This window comes from Heloderma suspectum, chromosome 2, assembly GCF_057233095.1.
Source record: "Heloderma suspectum isolate Gila_16-S chromosome 2, 16-S_ref, whole genome shotgun sequence".
Classification (NCBI taxonomy): Eukaryota; Metazoa; Chordata; class Lepidosauria; order Squamata; family Helodermatidae; genus Heloderma; species Heloderma suspectum.
In genome coordinates, this window is record NC_139459.1 from 11,846,794 (window position 1) to 11,869,921 (window position 23,128).

A 23,128-nucleotide genomic window follows, 5' to 3' on the forward strand; every position below is an offset into this window, starting at 1 on the left:
GGTTGCACTCTGTCTAAAGAATCATGTTCGTAGTTTGGGGGTGCTCTTGGACCCAGAACTGTCCCATGAGGCACAGGTGAACTCAGTGGCATGGAGCACGTTTTATCATCTTAGGCTGGTATATCAACTACACCCTCATCTGGACAGAGATAGCCTAGCTACGGTTATCCATGCTCTGATAAGTTCTCGTCTGGATTACTGCAATGCATTATATGTGGGGCTGCCTTTGAAAACAGTCCGGAAACTTCAGCTGGTCCAAAATAGGGCTGCAAGATTGTTAACAGGGACTGGCCTGTGAGATCACATTATGCCAGTAGTTTTCCAGCTACACTGGCTGCCAGTCCATTTCTGGGCCTGATTCAAAGTGCTGGTATTAACATTCAAAGCCCTACATGGCTTGGGGGCAGGTTATCCAAAGGATTGCCTCCTCTCATATGTACCCACCCGGTCCTTAAGATCATCCTCAGCACCCTTCTCTGTGAGCCCCTGCCAAAGGAAGTGAGGCAGGTAGCTACTAGGAGGAGGGCCTTTTCTGCTGTGGCACCCTGGCTGTGGAATTCGCTCCCTAGTGAGGTTCGCCTGGCACCTACATTGTATTCCTTCCAGTGCCAGGTGAAGGCCTTTTTATTTCCTCAGGGATTTTAGATTTTCAGCTTCATAGACGTTTAGCTTGGTTGTTTTAAATTTGTATTTTAAATAGGGATGTCAGAGAATTCTGCAACGGCTCTCGGTGAGGTCGAATGCCAGTGCATTCAGCCCCCTGAAATCCACCGCGGAATGAAGCCCCTGCCCCCCACCCCACGAAAGCCACACGGGATGAAGTCCCCGCCGCCCCCAACCCACAAAGGCATGCAAAACAGGGCACTTACCTGCTCCCGTCCACGCTGCTTTGAGAATGGTGGCAGTCCCGTGGCCGCCATTCACTTCCTCTTCTCTTCATAGCTGTGATAGGCTACATAAATACTTACGTAGCCTATCACGGCTAATGCAGGGACACCATTTGCGTCCCTGCGGAGGCCGTGATAGGCTACGTAAGTATTTACGTAGCCTATCATGGCAGGGGGAAAAACCCAGCATACGTAAATGGTGGCTATCGCCATTTGTGTATGCTGGGTTTTTTTCCCCCTGCTGTGATAGGCTACGTAAATATTTACGTAGCCTATCACAGCTCAATACAGGGACGCAAATGGTGGTGGCTACGACAGCCGCCATTTGTGTCCCTGCAGGGCTGCCCAGTGGCCAGATGTCCGGCTGCGGGGGGCTGGAGCCGGCCGGTGGCTCCACGGCTTGGCCACGGAGCAGAGCCGGCTAGGCAGGATTCTGGAGGGGAGGACCGGATTGCCTCCCCCCCCGTCGAGGATTCCGGGGGGAGGGATGGAGCACCTCCCCCCCCCCACCGCAGAAACAGAATGGAACGGAAGGTAAGTGTTCCGTCCATCCCTAATTTTAAATCCCTGCATTGCTGCTAGGTTTTATTCTGGTTGAATTCTGGTTGTATTGTTATACTGTGGTTTTAATGTTTTATATATTTTATATTGTTTTATTGTGTGCTTTTTGGTTTTCATTTTGGTGAACTGCTCAGAGAGCTTCAGCTATTGGGTGGTATAGAAATGAAATGAATAAATAAATATATAATTCCTCCCATAGATTTTTTCCAGTTCAGAAAGTGCAGGTGGTCTGGGAGTAGGGATGTACGAAAGTCACTTACCTGGTCTCGCAGCTTGCTTCGCGGTGTGGGGGAGGCGCTTTGCTTCTCCCCCCGAAGTTCAGGCCGGGGGGGAGGCTTCCCGCCTGGCCCAGCCAAAATTCAGGCCGGGGAGAAGCGCCCCGTCTCCCCGGCCGCGAACTTCAACAGAAAAGTAAAACAAAAAACAAAAACGCCCTGTGATAGGCTACGTGATGATTTACGTAGCCTATCACTGCTAGATCTGCAAAGTCAGCTGTGATAGGCTACATTAATCGTTATGTAGCCTATCACGGGTGAGTTTGGGAAAAAAAAAAAGCACGTACGCAAATGGCGGCGCCCATGGGCGCCGCCATTTGCGTTCCTTGTTTGGGCAGGGGTAGTCTACGTAAAGATTTACGTAGACTATGGCGAAAATAAGGGCAACACAAATAGCATAGCCCTTATTTTCGCCGTAGTCTACGTAATCTTTACGTAGACCACAGCGACTAAATAAGGAACGCAAATGGTGCCTCCCTATGTGGGCCGCCATTAGCCGTATGCGCTTTTTTTTTTTTAAGTCACCCATGAAAGGCTACGTGACGATTTACGTAGCCTATCACGGCTGACTTTGCAAATCTAGCCGTGATAGGCTACGTTAATCATCACGTACCCTATCATGGGGGCGTTGTTGTTTTTTTACTTTTCTTGGAATGGTGGCTGCTGCCCCCACCCCTGTCGAAGCCCTGCCGAACCGCCGCTGCGACCCGCCACCGGGAGTGACATTCGGGAAAGGTAAGTCCCATCCTGGGGCGGGGGGCGGGGGGCGGGGTGTGTGTGGAGAATTTCTCCCCGAAACTACTTCAGGGCGCCGAATACGTTGGCACTCGGCCCCCCCGAAGTTTCGGTGAGAAATTCTCTGACACCCCTATCTGGGAGGCTGCAGAGCAATGGAGAGATGTGTAATAGAAAACAAACGCTCAGCTTCCTCGGCCACCTCACAATGACTTAGTAAGCTCCAATACACTACCAAAATAAACTATACCACACCCTGAAAATGAGACAGAACAATGGAAGCCTCTTTCATGAGAGAATACAACTCTCAGGAAATTGGATGGCAGATTTTGGCACAGCGTTCCCTGTGGATGTAACACTGCCCCCTCACACCTACATTGTGGAGAGTGCAAAATGGGGACTAACCTGCCCCCACTGGGGGCTAGTTGATGCTGTTGGCAACTTGTTGCCCCTTGCAGTGGCAGCAAAAAAACAAACAAAAAAACCTTAGAAAAAGAGATGCTGTGCTACAAGCCAAGCCAGTGTTGAGCCCTATCTGTGAGAAACTGTGGACATTTTTTCCTCCCACTGGAGAAATTCAGTGAACCCTCCCTTTCTCTGCCCACAAGTAGGGTGGATACTTTTGAGAGGCTATCTGCACACACCTCTAAATAGTACAGCTTCCTTGAAAAACCTTCCCTGCTGGCAAATTGCTTTCTAGACTTAAATCTAATTATTGGTCCTAACCTTTAAAGCTCTGTGTGGCTTGAGACCTGGCTATCTAAAAGGGCAATCCTATGGCTGCTAGTCAGTGGCTGGATGGCCATAGGATAGGTCAGTTCCCAGGAACTGACCTCAGAGCCTGTGGTCCGAGGTCAGTTCCCTGAGAACCGACCCGCACCCCCTCCCGCACTGCCTCGTAGGCAGTGTGGAATAGCCCTGTGCTCCACACTCGGAAGAGGAGCGTGGGGTGGTGAAAACGGGGTGTTCCTGTGGGTGGGCTGGAGCAGGGAGGGCGGAAGTGCCATTCCGATGCTTCCCATGTGTCATCCGCCCCCCCCCACTCCAACTTCCCGTGGCTAGACAGCCAAAATCTGCTGCTCCTGTCCTGCATTGGGTAGGTGGTTGGCTCGGAGTTCCGAGGCAGCCAACTATCCCAAGAGGACTGCACCCTCTGGGATAGACTGTCTCGGTCTGATCCTGGCAGAGTACTAAGATGGGCAGGAGAAGCCCTTTTGAGGGTGGCTTTACCGTCAGAGACCTGTTTGTTGGGCACATGTGAAAGCACTTTCTCCTGTGTTGCCCCCAAACTATGGAGAGCATTCCCTCAAGAAGTACAAATGGCCCCCACTCTCTTGGCCTTTAGGGAGGGTAGAAAAAATGTATCTTTTCCATTTAGCCCTTTAAAATGTGTTGTTTTATTGCGGGGGGGGGAGTTAGTGTTCTGGTTTTTATTGCTTTAAATGATTGTATACTGCTTTATGGTTTTTCAGTATATTATAGAATCATAGAATCACAGAACAGTAGGGTCGGAAGGGGCCAATAAGACAATCAAGTCCAACCCCCTGCTCAATGCAGGAATCTAAGTCAGAGCATCCCTGACAAATGGCTGTCCAGCCTCATCTTGAATGCCTCCAGTGTGGGAGAAACCAACACCTCCCTAGGGAATTGGTTCCATTGTTGTGTTGCTCTAACAGTAAGGAAGTTTTTCCTGATGTTCAGCTGGAATCTGGCTTCCTGTCACTTGAGCCCATTAGTCTGTGTCCTGCACCCTGGGATGAGTGAGAAGAGATCCTGGCCTTCCTCTCTGTGACAACCTTTCAAGTCCTTGAAGAGCACTATCCTATCTCCCCTCAGTCTTCTTTTCTCAAGACTAAACATGCTCAGTTCTTTCAGTCCCTCCTCATAGGGTCTTGTTTCCAGGCCTCTGATAATCTTTGTTGCCTTTCTCTGAACCCTCTCCAGTTTGTCTGCATCCTTCTAAAAATGTGGTGCCCAGAACTGGACACAGTACTCCAGATGAAGCCTAACCAGTGCTGAGTAGAGGGGAACTAGTACTTCATGAGATTTGGAAGCTATACTTCTATTAATGCAGCCCAAAATAGCATTGGCCTTTTTTGCAGCCACATCATATTGTTGGCTCATATTCAGCTTGTGCTCTCCAACAATTCCACAATCCTTCTCCCTTGTAGTATTGTTGAGCCAGTTATCACCCATCTTGTAACTGTGCCTTTGGTTTCTTTTTCCTAAGTGCAGAACTCGGCATTTATCCCTATTAAATGCCATTCTGTTGTTTTCTGCCCAGCACTCCAGCCTATCAAGATCACTTTGAATTCTCTTTCTGTCTTCCAGGGTATTAGCTATCCCACCAAATTTTGTGTCATCTACAAATTTGATTGGCATTCCCTGCACCTCCTCCTCCAAGTGATTAATACAAATGTTGAAGAGCGCTGGACCCAGGACTGAGCCCTGCAGTACTCTGCTCATTACCTCTCCCCAGTTTGAGAAGATCCCTAGACAAGGTGATATATGCTTGTAAATAAATAAACAAACAAACAAACAAACAGAAAAATAAATCTCTTTTTAAAAAATAACACATGAAAGGGGAACAATTCAGTGCGCTTCTTCTTGCTTTTCTAATTATTGATGCAAAAGCAGAAATCACAGCCCTCTTCTCCCCTCCCTCCACTCCCAATTTCAGTTGGGTCGGTGGCAGCCCTATTCCCACCAGGATTTCTTTCCCCTGCTCTGGAGAGTGAAAGATACAGAAACAGTTAAAGCCAGAAGAAAGCCATGCCATGAAATGCTGTTCCCAAACTTCTGTCGTTCATTGTTTTCAAGCTATCACCTTTTATAGCCAGATAAATGTTTGCTCTCAGCCATCTGTCAGCACAGAATGCTCAGCAATGTTAATCCCAAGTGATGGATGTGCCCTGTGGACATGGAGAAGGGTACCCCTGGGGTCATTACTCACTGTTCCCTTTTAAAGGTGATACTAAGAATTTATAATGATGCCCAGTCTCTCCGGGATCAAGTGGAAGGGCCTGATGGACAACAACATCCACTGCTCCGGTTTCAATGAAACGTCATTGTAATGGCAATCGCAAACTAATAATTCAGAAGATGCAAAAGACATGGGGTTACAATTTGCATTGCCCTTTCCTTTCTAGCAGAATAGGCAAGGCTCTCCTATCTCACATTTCCATAGGAGGGCGGAAAAAAGGGCAAAATGCGGTAAATGCCAATGGCATCATATTCAAATGTCTGAGAATCTTGGACTTTAACATGAAAGCAAGTTTCTACCCTTATGCTTGTTGAAAATGTCTGTGCAGTGACTGCTGACATCTCTGGTGGGGTGGCTGAAAAAGATTTCCAGGACTTGAAGTTGGGATCCTCCATAGCTCCTGCCCTTCTCCCTGACTGGAAAACCAAGATCAATTAATTACACTTTTTTTTCTTTTTTTCCCTTCTTTTTTTTTTAAAAAATACAATCATTTGTGCAAAAGAAGAGAAATGCTGAATTTCCACAATTCATGCAGGTTGCATATTCCAGTTTCCTGTGGCACCGAATCTGGGTGCAGAATTGTGATTTTTAAAAACAGAAGAGACATTGCCTTGACCTTAAGGTGGCTTTACATCATGGTGGGCAACCTGTAACCCATGGACTTGATCTGCCCAATGGGTATTGCCCAAATGACCAAAAACAACAACAACAACAACAAGTTAACTTACCTATGGTGGGATCATGGTAGTCAGGGAACCGATGGCTTGTGAACTGCATTGTCATTGCTGGGAAGACATAAAGGGAAAGAAGTAATGATAGCGAGATGTCATTTGGGAAAGCGAACACTATGTTATCCCCCATTGGGAATAAAGACAGGAGACAAGAAATGGAGTAAAATCAGCACACCTTTATTGTATAATAGAATCTGCAAAGAGGTGGAGAACTAATCTTTGGTGGGGGGGGGGCTGAATTGCTTCCCACTAAGGCATCTGTGGCCTAGATGATGTCAGTGACATCACCCTACCCATTTTCACTTTTGCCATGCTAAGGAGAGGCACAGAGTTCTGTGCCTCTCAGCATCGGGAAAGGGATTTGGCTCATTGGCTGGCACTGGGAGGAGCAGGAATCCCACCCAGCACGGAGTGGGTTGATTGCCTCCTTCACATCTTGCCATCCCCTTGGAGGTGGTGAGAGGCCCACTAAGGAAGACTCAGCCGGCACTGAGAACAGTGGCCACTCTTCCTAGTTCTGGCAGTGTCCCCAGGCACCCACATCCCAGGTGTTCTCTCTGATCTCAGATTGGAGATAAGTGTTGGGAAACCTCCAGGGGGCAGTGTTTGGATATCAAGCCCCACCCCCTGGGGGAAACCAAGGAGGCTCCCTGAGCCAGACTGAGGAAGCCAGGAGACTGGATTAGGCCTGCAGGCTGGGGGTTCTGTGCCCCTGCCTTAGCCTCATCGCTAACAGACCTTGAGTGCAGGACCCTGTCTTTCAGGTAAGAATGGGAAGGTTGTTGCTGATGATGTCAATCTGCAGGGTGGGTTGGATGAGCTGCGCTTTGTCATGTGGATGCCTCCAGCAGCTCACTGAGGTTGTTGTTGTTCAGTCGTTAAGTCGTGTCCGACTCTTCGTGACCCCATGGACAATAGCACACCAGGACTTCCTGTCCTCCGCTCTCTCCCGGAATGTGCTCAAGTTCATATTCATTGCATCGGTGATGCTATCTAGCCATCTCATCCTCTGCCGTCCCCTTCTCCTTTTGCCTTCAATCTTTCCCAGCATCAGGGTCTTTTCCAGGGAGTTTTCTCTTCGCATTAGGTGGCCAAAATATTGGAGCTTCAGCTTCAGTATCTGTCCTTCCAATGAGCAGTCAGGGTTGATTTCCTTTAGGATGGACTGATTTGACCTCCTTGCAGTCCAGGGGACTCGTAAGAGTCTTCTCCAGCACCACAACTCGAAAGCATCAATTCTTCGGCGCTCAGCCTTCCTTATAGTCCAGCTCTCACAGCCATATGTTGCTACTGGGAAAACCATAGCTTTGATTATATGAATATTTGTCGGCAAGGAGATGTGATGAGAGCCAGTGTGGTGTAGTGGTGAGAGTGTTGGACTGGGAGCTGGGAGATCCAGGTTCTAGTCCCCACTCGGCCATGGAAGCTCACTGGGTGACTTTGGGCCTGTCACAGACTCTCAGCCCAACCCACCTCACAGGGTTGTGGTGAGGATAAATGGAGGAGGACGATGTACACCGCCTTGGGTTCCTTAAGGAGGAAAAAAGGCGGGATATAAATGTAATGAATATATAAATGTAATGAATAACAAAATGTCTCTGCCTCTTACTATGCTGTCTAGGTTTGCCATAGCTTTCCTCCCAAGGAGCAAGCGTCTTTTAATTTCATGGCTACAGTCACTGTCTTCCGTGATCTTGGAGCCCAAGAAAATACAATCTGTCACCTCTTCCATTTCTTCCCCTTCTATATGCCAGGAAATGAAGGGGCCAGATGCCATGATCTTCGTTTTTTTTAATGTTGAGTTTCAAACCAGCTTTTGCACTCTCCACTTTCACCCTCAACAAGAGGCTCTTTAGATCCTCTTCGCTTTCTGCCATTAGGGTGGTATCGTCTGCGTATCTGAGGTTGTTGATAATTCTCCCGGCAATCTTAATTCCGACCTGTGATTCATCCAACCCAGCGTTCCTCATGATGTACTCTGCATATAAGTTAAATAAGCAGGGCAAAAATATACAGCCTTATCGTACGCCTTTCCCAATTTTGAACCCATCGGTTGTTCCATGTCCGGTTCTTACTGTTGCTTCTTGACCCTCGTACAGGTTTCTCAGGAGACAGGTAAGGTGGTCTGGTACTCCCAAATCTTTAAGAATTTGCCACAGTTTGCTGTGATCCACACAATCAAAGGCTTTAGTGTAGTCAATGAAGCAGAAATGAAGACGTTTTTCTGGAATTCTCTTGCTTTCTTCATGAACCAGTGAATGTTGGCGATTTGATTTCTAGTTCCTCTGCCTCTGCGAAACCCAGCTTGTACTTCCGGTAATTCTTGGTTCACATACTGCTGAAGCCTAGCTTGTAGGATTTTGAGCATCACCTTGCTGGCATGTGAAATAAGCACAATTGTATGGTAGTTTGAACACTCTTTGGCATTGCCTTTCTTCGGAATTGGAATGTAAATAGCGTTGCCCTTATTTTCGCCGTAGTCTACGTAAATCTTTACGTAGACTACAGCGACCAAATAAGGAACAGGAATGGCAGATCCCTATGGGGGCCACCATTATCCGTACGCACTTTTTTTTTTTTTTAAAGTCACCCGTGATAGGCTACGTGACGATTTACGTAGCCTATCATGGCTGACTTTGCAAATCTAGCTGTGATAGGCTACGTTAATCGTCACGTAGCCTATCATGGGGGCGGTTTTTTTTTCTTTGATTGCAATGGCGGCGGTGGCAGCCGGTCGAAAGGCCGGCTGCCGCTCCCGCCCTGCACAAACACCCGCCGAACCGCTGGCCGGACCCGCCGCCGGGAGGGACATTCGGCAAAGGTAAGTCCCGTCCCGGGGGGGCGCGGGGGGTGGGGGGGTGCAGAGAATTTCTCCCTGAAGCTTGTTCGGGGGGCCGAACACATTGGCGCTCGGCCCCCCGAAGTTTCAGGGAGAAATTCTCCGCCATCCCTATAAATAGCTCAGCTGGAATACTGTCATCTCCTCCTGCTGTGCTGTTAGTAATGCTTCCTAAGGCCCAATTGACTTCACTGTCTAGGATGTCCGGCTCAAGTTCAGTGCCCGCACTATCATGGCTATCAGGGACACTACGATCTTTCCTGTGCAGTTCTTCTCTGTATTCTTTCCACCTCTTCTTAATCTCATCTGCTTCTGTTAGGTCCCTGCCTTCTTTGTCCTTTATCATGCCCGTCTTTGCACAAAATGTTCCCTTGAGATCTCCGATTTTCTTGAAGAGATCTCTGATCTTTCCCATTCTGTTGTTTTCCTCGATTTCTTTGCATTGTTCATTTAAGAAGGCCTTCTTGTCTCTCCTTGCTATTCTCTGGAACTCTGCATTCTGTTGGGTATATCTTCCCCTTTCTCCCTTGCTTTTCGCTTCCCTTCTTTCCTCAGCTACTTGTAAAGCCTCATCAGACAGCCACTTTGCTTTCTTGCATTTCTTTTTCTTTGGGATGGATTTCGTTGCTGCCTCCTGAACAATGTTACCGACCTCCATCCATATTTTGTCAGGCACTCTGTCTATCAGGTCTAATCCCTTAAATCTGTTCCTCACCTCCACTGTATATTCATAAGGGATATGATTTAGGTCATACCTGAATGGTTTAGTGGTTTTCCCGACGTTCTTCAATTTAAGCCGAAATTTTGCAAGAAGCAGCTCATGATCTGAGCCACAGTCAGCTCCAGGTCTTGTTTTTACTGACTGTATAGAGCTTCTGCATCTTTGGCTGCAAAGGACATAATCAATCTGATTTCGATATTGACCATCTGGTGATGTCCATGTGTAGAGTCACCTCTTGTGCTGATGGAAAAGAGTGTTTGCTATGATCAGCATGTTCTCTTGGCAAAACTTTATTAGCCTTTGTGTTGCTTCATTTTGCACACCAAGGCCATGCTTGCCTGTTATCCTGTTGATTTCTTGATTTCCTACTTTAGCATTCCAATCCCCTATGATGAAAAGGACATCTTTTTTTGGTGTTAGTTCTAGAAGGTGTTGTAGGTCTTCATAAAACTGATCAACCTCAGCTTCTTCGGCATCAGTGGTTGGGGCATAGACTTGAATGACTGTGATGTTGAATGGTTTGCCTTGGATTCGTACTGAGATCATTCTATCATTTTTGAGATTGTACTCCAGTACTGCTTTTCCCACCCTTTTGTTGACTATGAGTGCTACTCCATTTCTTCTAAGAGATTCTTGCCCACAGTAGTAGATATAATGGTCACCTGAATTAAATTATCCCTTGCTTGTCCATTTTAGTTCGCTGATTCCCAAGATGTTGATATTCAATCTTTCCATCTCATGTTTGACCACTTCCAGCTTACCTTGATTCATTGATCTGACATTCCAGGTTCCTAAACAATATTGTTCTTTACAGCATCAGATTTTCTTTTCACCACCAGACACATCCACAGCTCAGTGTCCTTTCGTCTTTGGCCCAGCCGCTTCTCTCTTTCTGGTGCTACTTGGAAATTCCCTCTGCTCTTCCCCAGTAGTATATTGGACACCTTCTGACCTGAGGGGCTCATCTTCCGGCATCATATCTTTTAGCATTGTGATACATTCCATGGGGTTTTCTTGGCAAGAATACTGGAGTGGGTTGCCACTTCCTTCTCCAGTGGACCACATTTTGTCAGATCTCTCCACCATGACCTGTCTGTCTTGGGTGACCCTGCACGGTATAGCATATGGCTTCACTGAGTTACACAAGCCCCTTCGCCACAACAAGGCAGTGATCCATGAAGGGGTGCTCACTGAGGTAGCCAACTCTTAAGCCTCTGCCAGCCTGCACTGTATCCACCTGTCATGCCAAGAATACTGAAGCCAATTAGACCAAACAGATGCCTATAGTAGATACCCTGTCCTTTTTGCAGCAAACCCCTACTTAGCCATGGGAAACCAGCAACTAGGGATGTGTGAACCCGTCCCTGTCCAGGTCCTCCGGGAGCCTGCCCAGCCCATACCCCCACTTGCCAGTCCTCGGACGATGCTCGAGCCCCTCCCATGCTTGGCAAGCAACCCACACTCACCCTTGCAGCCTCATCACGCTCCACAGTCACCAGTTTTTGAACACTAAACTGGCGATCGCAAAAATGCATATGTTTGCATATGCGCGGAAATGCAAATCTCTGTGAATGTGCATATTTGCGTATGTATGAAATCGTACACTGTCACAATAATGTGCATTTCACGCATATGCAAATATGTGCATTTTTGCGACTGCGATTTCATTTTTCAAAAAATAGCCATTTTGGAGCTCAGCGAGGCTGCCGGGGTGAGTTTGGGCCGCTTACTGAGTGCAGGCAGGGGTGAACTGAGGAACTTGTCCCTCAGCTAGCCACTGGGATGGGGCCCCAGAGTCTTCATTTATGAAAGATCAAAACTACAACACAGTCCTAGGAATGTTTTCTTCCCAAGTAAGTATGTTTACATTGCAGTTTCAACAGATAATTCCATGCAGGAAAGGGAACTGCTTATTTAGAACACACCCAGCCTAGAAATAAAACAAACATCAGGACAAAATCCTCAGCCTAATTCTTCTTACTCTACATTTGCTTCCAATATTCTGCAATGTATTGCATTTGCGATGAGACAAACTCTGACCTTGAGCTGATATCATAATGCAGAATATTCATGAATATTCCAGCTTCCCAGGGCATGTTGCTGCCTGAAGTCCACCTAGAGAGTGGAACACCATTTGTGAGGTGGCTGAAGATTGGAGGGAGGTATCCTCAAGAGTTAGGGAAGCTAAAAGGCCAAGGGGTCCAGTAGGAAGATGGCTAGATGGAAGGGAGTGGCCAGTGGGATGAGCCATTTCTAATTTAAAATTAATTGCAGAGTTAATGCTACTTGATTGCAACCTTTCCTTATTGGATCATATCTCAGAGCATGAAGCGTTAACCAGCTGATCAAAAAGGTTATAGATGATCAAGATTAAACATTTATTGCTATGTAAATAAATGATTGCATCTGCATTGTGGGCAAATATAAATGTTAAGGCTCCTCATTATAAATTCATAGTAGCTCTGCAAGATAAGTATTTAAAGAAACTCATTTATAATACAGGTATCATCACGGATGAGCAAAAAAAAAAAAATCTACCTGGCCCTTCATTCTTGCTCTCTATCTTATCTGGTCTCTGTTTTCTTTTCTTATCCTGGGCTTCTTCTTTGATACTTTCTCAATGACATTTGTTGTTTATTCGGTCAGTCGCTTCCGACTCTTCGTGACTTCATGGACCAGCCCACGCCAGAGCTTCCTGTTGGCCGTCTCCACCCCCAGCTCCCCCAAGGTCGAGTCCGTCACCTCCAGAATATCATCCATCCATCTTGCCCTTGGCCGGCCTCTCTTCCTTTTGCCTTCCACTTTCCCTAGCATCAGCATCTTCTCCAGGGATGCCCACTGCCATCTCAATGACATACTGACTTGTTTTAGCCAACTTTTACCAGATTTACTGTGCATATCCCTGCCCCCAATTGAATTCAATAGGGTTTACTCCCACATAAGTGGGTATAGGATTGCAACCTGAAAAGCTTAAGTGGATGCATTTGGTGGTGCTTCAGGAAGGAATGTACTGGGCCATATACTAGAGATGCTTGAGGAATTAGGTCTCAGTGATTTCTAATACAAAAAGAACAGAATAATGTGCAGATCTAAACTTGTTATCCAGTGGCTTTGCACCTCCCAAATGTCCTGATGCAGCTGGCATATTTTGAGAGAGAATGCATTTAAAATATTCAATCAAATGTGACTTTATGCGGGGGTTTTCTTTAAATCACAAATTAATATAGAAATGGGACACAATGGGACATCCATGCAAAAGTGACACAGATCGGAAATAGACTGATTTGACCATCACGATATACAATGAACTTCTTAGCTATTGTGTTCACTTAGCGAATAATCACCACAACTGGAACCCCAAAATCTGGGGTAGAATTCAATGACAATACATCCCCCACCCCTCATCTTCCTATTGATCACAAACCTGGCCCCAGTTCATTTTTTGTTCTGTGAGAAAGAGGGAGATTAAATGCAAAGAGGGAGATTAAATGAATACCTTAAATAGGACCAAGTAAGTTTCACCATGTAATTTTCAACGTGGCAAACCAAGTTTCACAGGACTCTGGATGTTGGGGCACCTTCTCTACAGCAGAAGGCTGGTGCATTTAGTGTTTGTTTGCTTCTCTTAAAATAATGCATGCAGATAAGCAAACAGTTGCTGAACCCAGATTTAATTTAACAGCCATTTTATGGCCCTCCGATGCTATGGAAAGGGGGGAGATAGCTGACTAACTCCACACCCTTCTTGTGGCCTTTGGAAATGGGATGCTGGACTTGAGGGGCTTTTGGCCTGATCCAGGAGGTCTCTTTTATGGTAAGCAAAAATAGCATAAAGGGAGAAAAGGATTGCCTGATAGAGGGCATGGCATTTGTCTGCAGTTCGATAGTATGGTAATGGAGGAATCTCTTGCTGATGGTGTGCCTTTTGGACTCCTCAGAATAATAAGCCTGAGTGCAAAACTGCACCTATAGATAAATTAGAGACACTTATATCTGAATTATGTGCACAGAAGAAGAGGCACTGTATTAAAATGAGGCTTTAAAACTAGAATGAGTAAATGAAAGACATGGGTAAGGCTGGAACTGAAATAAATACATGCAGATGCAGAAGATAATTATTGTAATATTGTACCAAAGGAGGTGGGGAGCCAAGATTCCAATTGAATTGTTGTTATTTCCTAAAATCTAGAATTGCAAGTCATCATATAGATACTTAATGAATTTTTATCAGGCTTTGAAGAGCTCTCTGTTTAGAAGGCATGGGCTAATTGCATGTCACCCAATGGAAATAGAAAGATAATTATTTCTGATGATGGGGCAACTTCTTTAGCTGTTGTATGGCTGATGATTTGTTGATGGTCTGAAGCATATGTGGAAAGAAACATTTAGCTTTGCTTTCCAGCACTGGCTGCCAAATTCACATTGTGCAACAAGAAAGCCAACGTTCTGCAATCCAACTGGGGAAAAGAAGTGCAGGATAGGAACAATATAGGAAAAACATGGAACTTTTTAGTTCTGCTCATTTCCACAAAATGTTTTCTCCTTTGGTACAGCATGTGCTTTGACTACAGAAAGTTCCAGGTTAAATCCAAAGAAGTGTCCATTACATTTTAATTAATTCAGTTAATAGACTCAGGTAGCAGGTGATGAGACAGACCATTCTTAGACTCAGCACAGTTGCTGCCAGTCAAAGTAGTCAATATTGGCTTAGATGGTGAATCATAGAATCATAGAATAGTAGGGCTGGAAGGGGCCTACAAGGCCATCGAGTCCAACCCCCTGCTCAATGCAGGAATCCAAGTCAGAGCATCCCCGACAGATGGCTGTTCAGCCTCGTCTTGAACGCCTCCAGTGTGGGAGAGCCCACCACCTCCCCAGGGAATTGGTTCCATTGTCGTATTGCTCTTACAGTCAGGAAGTTTTTCCTGATGTTCAGCCATAATCTGGCTTCCTATCACTTGAGCCCATTATTCCATGTCCTGCACTCTGGGATGATCAAGAAGAGATCCTGGCCTTCTTCTCTGTGACAACCTTTCAAGTACTTGAAGAGTGCTATCATATCTCCCCTCAGTCTTCTCTTCTCAAGGCTAAACATGCCCAGTTCTTTCAGTCTCTCTTCATAGGGCTTTGTTTCCAGTCCCCTGATCATCTTTGTTGCCCTCCTCTGAACCCTCTCCAGTTTGTCTGCATCCTTCTTAAAGTGTGGTGCCCAGAACTGGACACAGTACTCCAGATGAGGCCTAACCAGTGCTGAGTAGAGGGGAACTAGTACTTCCCGGGATTTGGAAGCGATGCTTCTATGAATGCAGCCCAAAATAGCATTTGCCTTTTTTGCAGCCACATCACATTGTTGTGTCATATTCAGCTTGTGATCGACAACAATTCCAAGATCCTTCTCGCTTGTCGTGTGGTTGAGCCACGTATCCCCCATCTTGTAACTGTGCATTTGGTTTCATTTTCCTAGGTGCAGAACTTGGCATTTATCCCTATTAAATGCCATTCTGTTGTTTTTCGCCCAGCGCTCCAGTCTATCCAGATCACTTTGAATTTTGTGTCTGTCTTCCAAAGTACTAGCTATCCCGCCCAATTTTGTGTCATATGCAAATTTGATCAGCATTCCCTGCACCTCCTCCTCCAAGTCATTCATAAAAACGTTGAAGAGCACTGGGCCCAGGACTGAGCCTGGCGGTACCCCACTCATTACCTCTCCCCAGTTTGAGAAGGTCCCATTGATAAGCACTCTTTGAGTCCGATTCTGTAGCCAACTGTGGATGCACCGGATCGTTGTTTCATCTAGCCCACTTTGAGCTAGTTTGCTCATTAGGATATCATGGGGCACTTTGTCGAAAGCTTTGCTGAAGTCGAGGTATATGATGTCTACAGCATTCCCACCGTCTACAAGGGAGGTTAACAAACAGTCTGACCTTCAGTAAAGCAGCTTTCTATGTATGTTCTTGGCATGTGGTATTTGGAGATGTACTGTCTTGGAACATGGAGTTTCCATTTAGGAATATTTTAATAAGAGTAAACCATTAATGCAGAAGGTAGGCATGCTGCTGTTGAGCCACAACAACAAATACAATTGTTGGAGCCTCTGGAAGGACAGAAATGAAATAGAGTTAAATACATGGCAGAGGCGTGGGTGGAGAACCATACTGGTTGTGACTAGTTACAATAAAAACAAAAACAAAAAACTAGGGATGTCAGAGAATTCCGCCACGGATCTCGGTGAGGCTGAATGCCAGTGCATTCGGTCCCCTGAACTCCATGGCGGAATGGTGGCTGCTGCCGCCGCCATTTCCAGTCTTGTTAAAAAAAAAAGAAAAAAAAGACATGATAGGCTACGTAAAGATTTACGTAGCCTATCATGGCTGGGTTAAAAAAAAAAAACACGACGTGATAGGCTACAGAAATCTTTACGTAGCCTATCATGGCTGGGTGGGTTTAAAAAACAAACAAACCGCATACGCAAATGGTGGTGGCTACAGCCACCGCCATTTGCGTTCCTTATTTTTGGCCATCATAGTCTACGTAAATATTTACATAGACTATGACGGCGAAAATAAAGGGGAACGCAAATAGCGTAGCGGGCGCTATTTGCGTCCCTTTTTGATTTGCCGTTTTAGCCTACGTAAAGATTTACGTAGGCCAAAACGGTGAATAAAAAAGGGACACAAATAGCGCCTGCTACGCTATTTGTGTTCCCCTTTGTTTTTGCTGTCATAGTCTATGTAAATATTTACGTAGATTCAGATGGCCAAAAATAAGGAACGCAAATGGCGGCAGCTGTAGCCGCCACCATTTGCGTACGCAGTTGTTGTTTTTTCCCCCAGAGCCCTCCGCAGCCGGAAATCCAGCTACGGACGGCTCTGGGCTGGGCTGGGCCTGGCTGGCTGCTCCACGGAGCTGCCGCAGAGCACAGCTGGCCATCGAGGATTCCGGGGGGGAGGACTGGATCACCTCCCCCCCGTCAAGGATTCCGGGAGGAGGGACGGAACGCCTCCCCCCCCACCATCAACATAATCCGCGAAAGGTAAGTCACTTTCGTACATCCCTACAAAATCCTGTGTGTCCTCCTTGAAGCAATTAGACACCATAATGCACAATCCATCACTATTGAAATCACAATGGAACTGCAATAATATAATATCCCAGATATGAAATGTTAAACCTTGAAAGAAATATCATAATTGAGTGGCTATTAGGTACAGGGCTTCAGCTATTGGGCAACACAGAATAGTGAGGAATAAATAACTTGTTCATTGGTGCCATCACACTTATGGGATGCTCTCCTGCTCTCCTCTGAAAGGCTCACCTGCTTGTAGTTCCTTCAGCACCAGGAGAAGACCATATCCATCCATATCTATCTATCTATCTATCTATCTATCTATCTATCTATCTATCTATCTATCTATCATCTCCAGGTTTTTCAACATTAAAACCTTTTAGCAATTCATTGTCATCAACATCATCTCTCTGGGCAGTTGACAACAGTTTATATATCCTTGGATACTTGCGGTTTTTAAGATTTTTGTGACATTTTGGGACTGCTGTGTACTGTGCTGTTTGGATGCTGTCTTCTGTCATTGCTTTGATGTTGTATTAGGGCCAAGCTAAACATTCAGCTAATCATGATGGTGGGGGTATTCATTCATCATAGTTTCATTTCCTTGTGTGTAAGTGCACACAGCCTCAATTTGGATTGGTACCACAGCTCTCTGAGAGGGGTAGGTTAAACCTCCCCCCACCCATTTTCCCCAAATCCCCCCCCCCCGGTGTGTATTTTTTAAAATTGAGTCTGTTTTACTTCTTTTACCTCCCCTCACCCATCGGTTTCACCCTCCATTCTGGATCACCATGGTACTGCTCCAAATGAGAGCCATGTGTACTTGCACAAAGTAAAGAAAACTATCACACATGGCTCCACAATTTGTGATCGGCCAAACATTTTGTTTGGCCCTTAGATGTTATGGTTTTATGGTCTTACTTTGTATTGTAAGCCACCCAGAAAAAGCTTTTTTGGGGGGGAGGGGGGGATACTTGTCATAAATAAATAAATAAATAAATAAATAAATAAGCAAGCAAGCAAGCACATCCAACTTCTAGGTAATACGTGTGGGCTATGTTCAACAAATCAGAATGTAAGAACAGTCCTGCTGAATCAGAACAAACTTCCACAACCCAGCACCCTGTCTCTCCCCCCCCCCCCGCCACAAAAAAAAATCCCTCTGGAGGAAAACACCGAAACAGGGAATAAAGCTAACAGTAGGGATGCACAGATTTTGTTAAATCTGTGGCTTGTCAGCTGTCTTTCATTCTGTTGTCTGCTCATTGATGGAATCAGGTTTTACAAATGCATATTTGCACAATTCCCCACCGCCACCCCAAGTAAAAAAAAGAAAAAAAAACTCCACAGAATCTGCATGACAGAGAAAAATCCAGTCCACTGCAGAATCCTGAAGTTGGATTCACAGAAATCCAATCTCATTTTGGGGCAGGGGAGTGGATTTCTCCAGAATCCCTAGCTAACAGTCCATAAATCCTCAGAATATATTCAGAGGTAAACTTCCTCCAGACATGGAGGCTTGACTTAGCTCTCATGGGTGTCCAAAACTGTATGCAGTATTGCAACACAGAATACACATAGGAAATAAATCCATACTAATTCTGCAAAACAAAACAAATCACCACCTGGCCATGCAGAAAAGCTCTGTATGTCTGGGAGAACACTCTACCATGTTTTTGCACATTTTTGTGTTTTAAAACTGCATAAAATATTTGGGATTCCTGCTGCTTCTGTTTCCTAGACACCTGAGCTTTGCAATCTTCTAAGCAATCACAGCTGCTGACTTCAGAGAGCCCCAAGGTTGAAATCCCAAAGGCTATCCCTCCACTTTAGAAATTTATCAAATGTGCTTATAGCTAACCAGGTGGGAGTTCATGCCTTAACTTTCTGATGGACTTCTTTCCAGTTCACGATGATTCTTCTCTTGACCATCGATTTCCTATCACATGGACTTTGTGCAATAACCACGTGCATATATATAATAAATGATGGCTACCAAAAGGCACAACTAGTCTCTCTTTGTGAGCTCTCCATGGTACCTGAAACTTTATTGATTGTGAGGGGGCAGTTTGTACTACAAGGGATAGCAATAAAGCGAAGAAGACAGATGAGGTGCATTTGAATGATGTGAGAAGGCAGCAACAGTCTGTATATCCATACCCTGCTGTCATAGAATCTGAGGCTGGATCTACACATGCAGAAAAATGAATGAGATAGAAGATGCCTAATGGACTGTACCATTTCATCTGTGTGTGTATGGGGGGTGGGTGCACACAATTTTTAATACTTCCACATTAAATCCCCCACATTAAAAACAGCTCCACGCACCTCTTGAAATTTTCTACCTTATTTGAGGGCACAAGGGGGGGGGGGTTCACAGAATTTCTCCAGGGGAGGATAAATTCTCCAATGTCAGGATGGGGTTTACCATTAGCAATGGCAGTAGCACAGCTTCTTTCCTTTCTCCTCAGGTTTTTTGTTGCTGTTGCAACTCCATTGACAGCCTGGCCACCATTTTGCATCCCCACAATTCCCCAGACCTAGAGCTGATCCAAGGCAGTGGGGAGGGGGCAGGGGCATCTACCTTTGTGCAAGCACACATGACTCTCATTTGGAGCAGTACCACGGTTAAACCCATGGGTGAGGGGAGGTAAAAGAGGTCACCCCCCCCCCGTGGAGAATATTTGGAGAAAATTCTGCAAAGAGGCCTTCTTTTTTTCTAGTGGGGTGACCAAAAGAAAAACAAAACAAAACATTTATTAGAAAAATGTCCTCTGAGAAATTTTGGCTGAACTCTAGCTCTAGTAGGTGTTTTGTTTTTTAAAGAAAAGAACACTAAAAAATCATATTCCTTAGGGATGCCATGGAAAGCTGTGGGGGGAGTGGAGTCCAGCAGACATTCACCCACTTGGTCCACTGGACACAAGTCCACAGACCCCCAAGCTTGTCCAATGTTGGCCCCAGAAGCACTAGTTCTCCATTCCTCAAATGGTGGGTGTAGCTTGTGGGAAAGAATGGATGAGACACAACACAATCCGTAGGGGAGGGGGGTGAGCATCCCATTGGCTGCTGCTCTATAACTCCCCACTTCATTTCATTGAAAGTTTGAATCCACCCTATGGTACTTCCTTCCAAACAAATTCCCATCTCCCTCCTCCTCTTCCTCCTCCTCCTCCTCCTGCTATTGGTATAACCGAGTCAAAAGTTCTCTATACACATGTTTCAGCTTAAACTTTTAGGAAGTGGAGGAATGAAAACTATCACAAAATAAGGATGCTCAAGGATTTTGGTCGGCCCATATTTTAAGTGAATTGGAGTAATTTACACTTCCTGTGATAATATACAGATTGAAAAGCAGTCATCCTTTCAGTTTTCTCCCGTTTCCAAATTTTGTGATCCAGTGCTCAGTTCGAAAGACATACCAAGATGTGTGCAAGAAATCCATATTGTAGGATACCAAGCTTACAAAAATGTGCATTTTGTGGAAAATATATGTTTAAAATAACGTACATTTCCATCCACCTTTTTTTAGAAAACAAGAACAACCAAGACTGATGCAGAAACAGAACGGAACAAACTTATGAATGAAACATGAAACTCACATGGACTGGAAATATAGTGATCTGACCATCTCTACACTGAAACTGTTATACCGGTCACACCTTTTTGGCCACTGCCTGTATGCTCATGTTGGCACCAAGTAGGGCTGTGCACAGCCCCCAAACCCACTCTGGAGGCCAATTCAGAGGTCCTGAATCAGCCCCAAACCATCTTGGCCTGCTCTGGAACTGGGGTGCCCCACTTCGGGCTCCAAATCCAAAGATCTGGAGGCCCGAAGTACCCCCTCCTGCCACCACCAGGCAAACCCCACCACTGCACCCCCATGCCGCTTCCACTGCACCCCCACTACCACCGTGCCTCCTTCCGCCACCAAGCCATATGAGACACACACACCCGCTCCTTACCTGGACCTGTCAGGAGCACGTGCAGCCATTAGTCTTTGCAAAGGAGTCACTTAAAAAAAAAAAAGGTGACTTCTCTTACTAGAAGAAGAGTCACTATTTGAAAGAAAATGGATACTCCCTCCAAGATGGTGATGGCTGCGGGTGCTCCCCGGGGGTCCAGGTAAGGAGTGTGGGCCTTGCATGGCTGGGCGGGGTGGCTGTCCAGATCAGGCCAAAGTACCCTTAAGCACTTCAGAGTGATCAAGCCCATTTTGGAGCACTTTGGCCTGATCCTGACCCACTCTGGAACTGCACTGCTTTGGTCCAAAGTGCCCTGATCCACTTCAGGGTTTTAGATTTAGACCAAAGCTGTGCACAGCCCTAGCACCAAGTGGGCACCATTTTTTCCTCTGCCAGCCAGCAAGGAGAATATAATTGCTGCTGCCTCTGGTTCAACTAACATTTGTCCTTCCCAATTTTCCCTCCTAATTTTGCTGCCAGCGAATATGGTGGTGAAATGGGAGGAAGTTTTTGGCTTCAGGATAGAGGAATCTCAGCAATCTAAATGCAGTTGAATTTGCTGCTGCTAAGCTCTAATAAAATAGAGCAGTCATTGTTTTTTCTCAGCCTTTCTGCCTTCCAGAGACCTCTTCAGTACTGACTGACTGCTATACCAAACCTATCCTTCTGTACATTATGGAAGACGTTATGGCATGTTTTAGAGCATGCACTTACATCATGTACGGCCTATGCCTGTTGGTCCTCATCATTGCCATGTGTACAATGTGCTCTCAAACGCAACCAGCTAGGGATGGACAGATCAGTCACTTTCAGTTTCTCTCAGTTCCTCCCCCCCACCCCCAAATCTTAGGTTTGGGTCATCTCAGACTTTGAAATTATATCCAGTCTTAAGTTAATTTCATTCCAAATGTTGAGCCCTTTTCAAAAAAAAAATTCAGTTTGCATGAAAATTCCTAAACATTGTTGTGCACATTTCTCTGAATGCCTGCACTTTTCTATACAAGTTTTGCCTAATATACACATTTTTGCAAACACCTTTCCTAACACAATGCATTTTTGAACATTATCTTACCTAGTATATGCATTTGTGTACACATTTTTTGATTGGGGAACTCCATTGCAAAATTCAGAGAATTGCAATATCCGAACATTAATTGAATTTTGGTTCGCAAAGTTGTTCAAAAGTGCGAAACTAGGTAAGTTCCATTTGAAATGTGAACTGAAAGAATTTGTGCCCCATCCCTACACCTAACTGTAGTAGACATACGTTGTAAGGAAAGGTTTACAGTAATAGGGAAGTTGTCTTTCAGAGAACCTTGTTCACCAGTAATGATATTCTCGTTGATGAACTCATGAGAAGTTGCTACAATACCCCAGTTTTCCCTGGAACACAGTTTAAAGACCATTCACAGGGCCTCTTATATTTGGAGAGAGGAAAGGGTAAATTATGCCCCCACCCCTCCTGTGGGGAAAGACACTGTCAATCCTCGACAAGGTTCAGGCTCCAGGTTGTTGGATTCCAGGACCCATGAGGAGGGGAGCTGGCAATTGGCTGTGCAGTCCAAAACAGCAAAGCTCAGAAATGAAAAGGGCTGAGGTAGAGATGTGCAAACCAGCAAAACTCAAGCTCACCCAAGTTGTCTGAATTCCATCTCAACACAAGCCCGGAGATTTTTCTTTCTCTTTTCTTTTGTTTTCACATGAAAATCTGAGTGTATTGGCATGCGTATTTTTCCAAATGTACACCTCAGCTGTGTGCACCTTTGAAATATACACATTCTTCCCCCATTGATTAAAGTGTATTTGTGTGTATGTGTGTGTGTGTCAGGGTGGACACTGAGCCCATAGAATCCCAGAGTAGTTCTGATTCGGAGGAAGAGCAGTCGCTCCTGGGAGAGGAGCGTGCCCCTTTTTCCCAGGGCCCGCAGCTGACAGAGATTCCTCCCACCAACATTCCTAGATTAGAAAGCAGTCCAGGGAGTGACCCAGCACCGATAGCAGACTGGTTGGATGCGCGGCGCAGACGCAGAGAGCGGCGCCAAATGGAGAGCGTGGAAAGGAGGCGTAGCGCCCGGTTGGCGCTCAAAGAACGGTTGCGCCCAGAGGATCCAAGGGAAAAGGGGAGGGATTCTCCCTAGTCCTTATATTCAGGGATCTGCCAGTAATTGCCTTTCAAACAGGGACCAACTGTTCCAACTCAGGGCATAGGGATGCTGCTGCTCAGATCTAGTTGCTACCTGTAGAGTTGTTAAGTTATAAAAGAAGAATAAAGCTTTGAAAAGAATCCCTTTGTCTGCATCTGGACTTGGCTACTGGATTAGACTGAGAGAGCCCACCAAGGAGCCCTTGACAGTGCGTTTTCAAA

At 45.7% G+C, this 23,128-nt stretch overlaps 1 protein-coding gene across 1 annotated transcript in view; it reads right to left on the minus strand.

Moving 5' to 3' along the window:
• Positions 1-23,128, minus strand: part of RIT2 (Ras like without CAAX 2) — a 410,019-nt gene that overhangs the window by 291,081 nt on the left and 95,810 nt on the right. Inside the window, exon 2 of the mRNA XM_084832009.1 lies at positions 6,170-6,226. Within this exon, the coding sequence (XP_084688135.1) occupies positions 6,170-6,226 (57 nt within the window). The remainder of the gene's footprint in view (positions 1-6,169; positions 6,227-23,128) is intronic.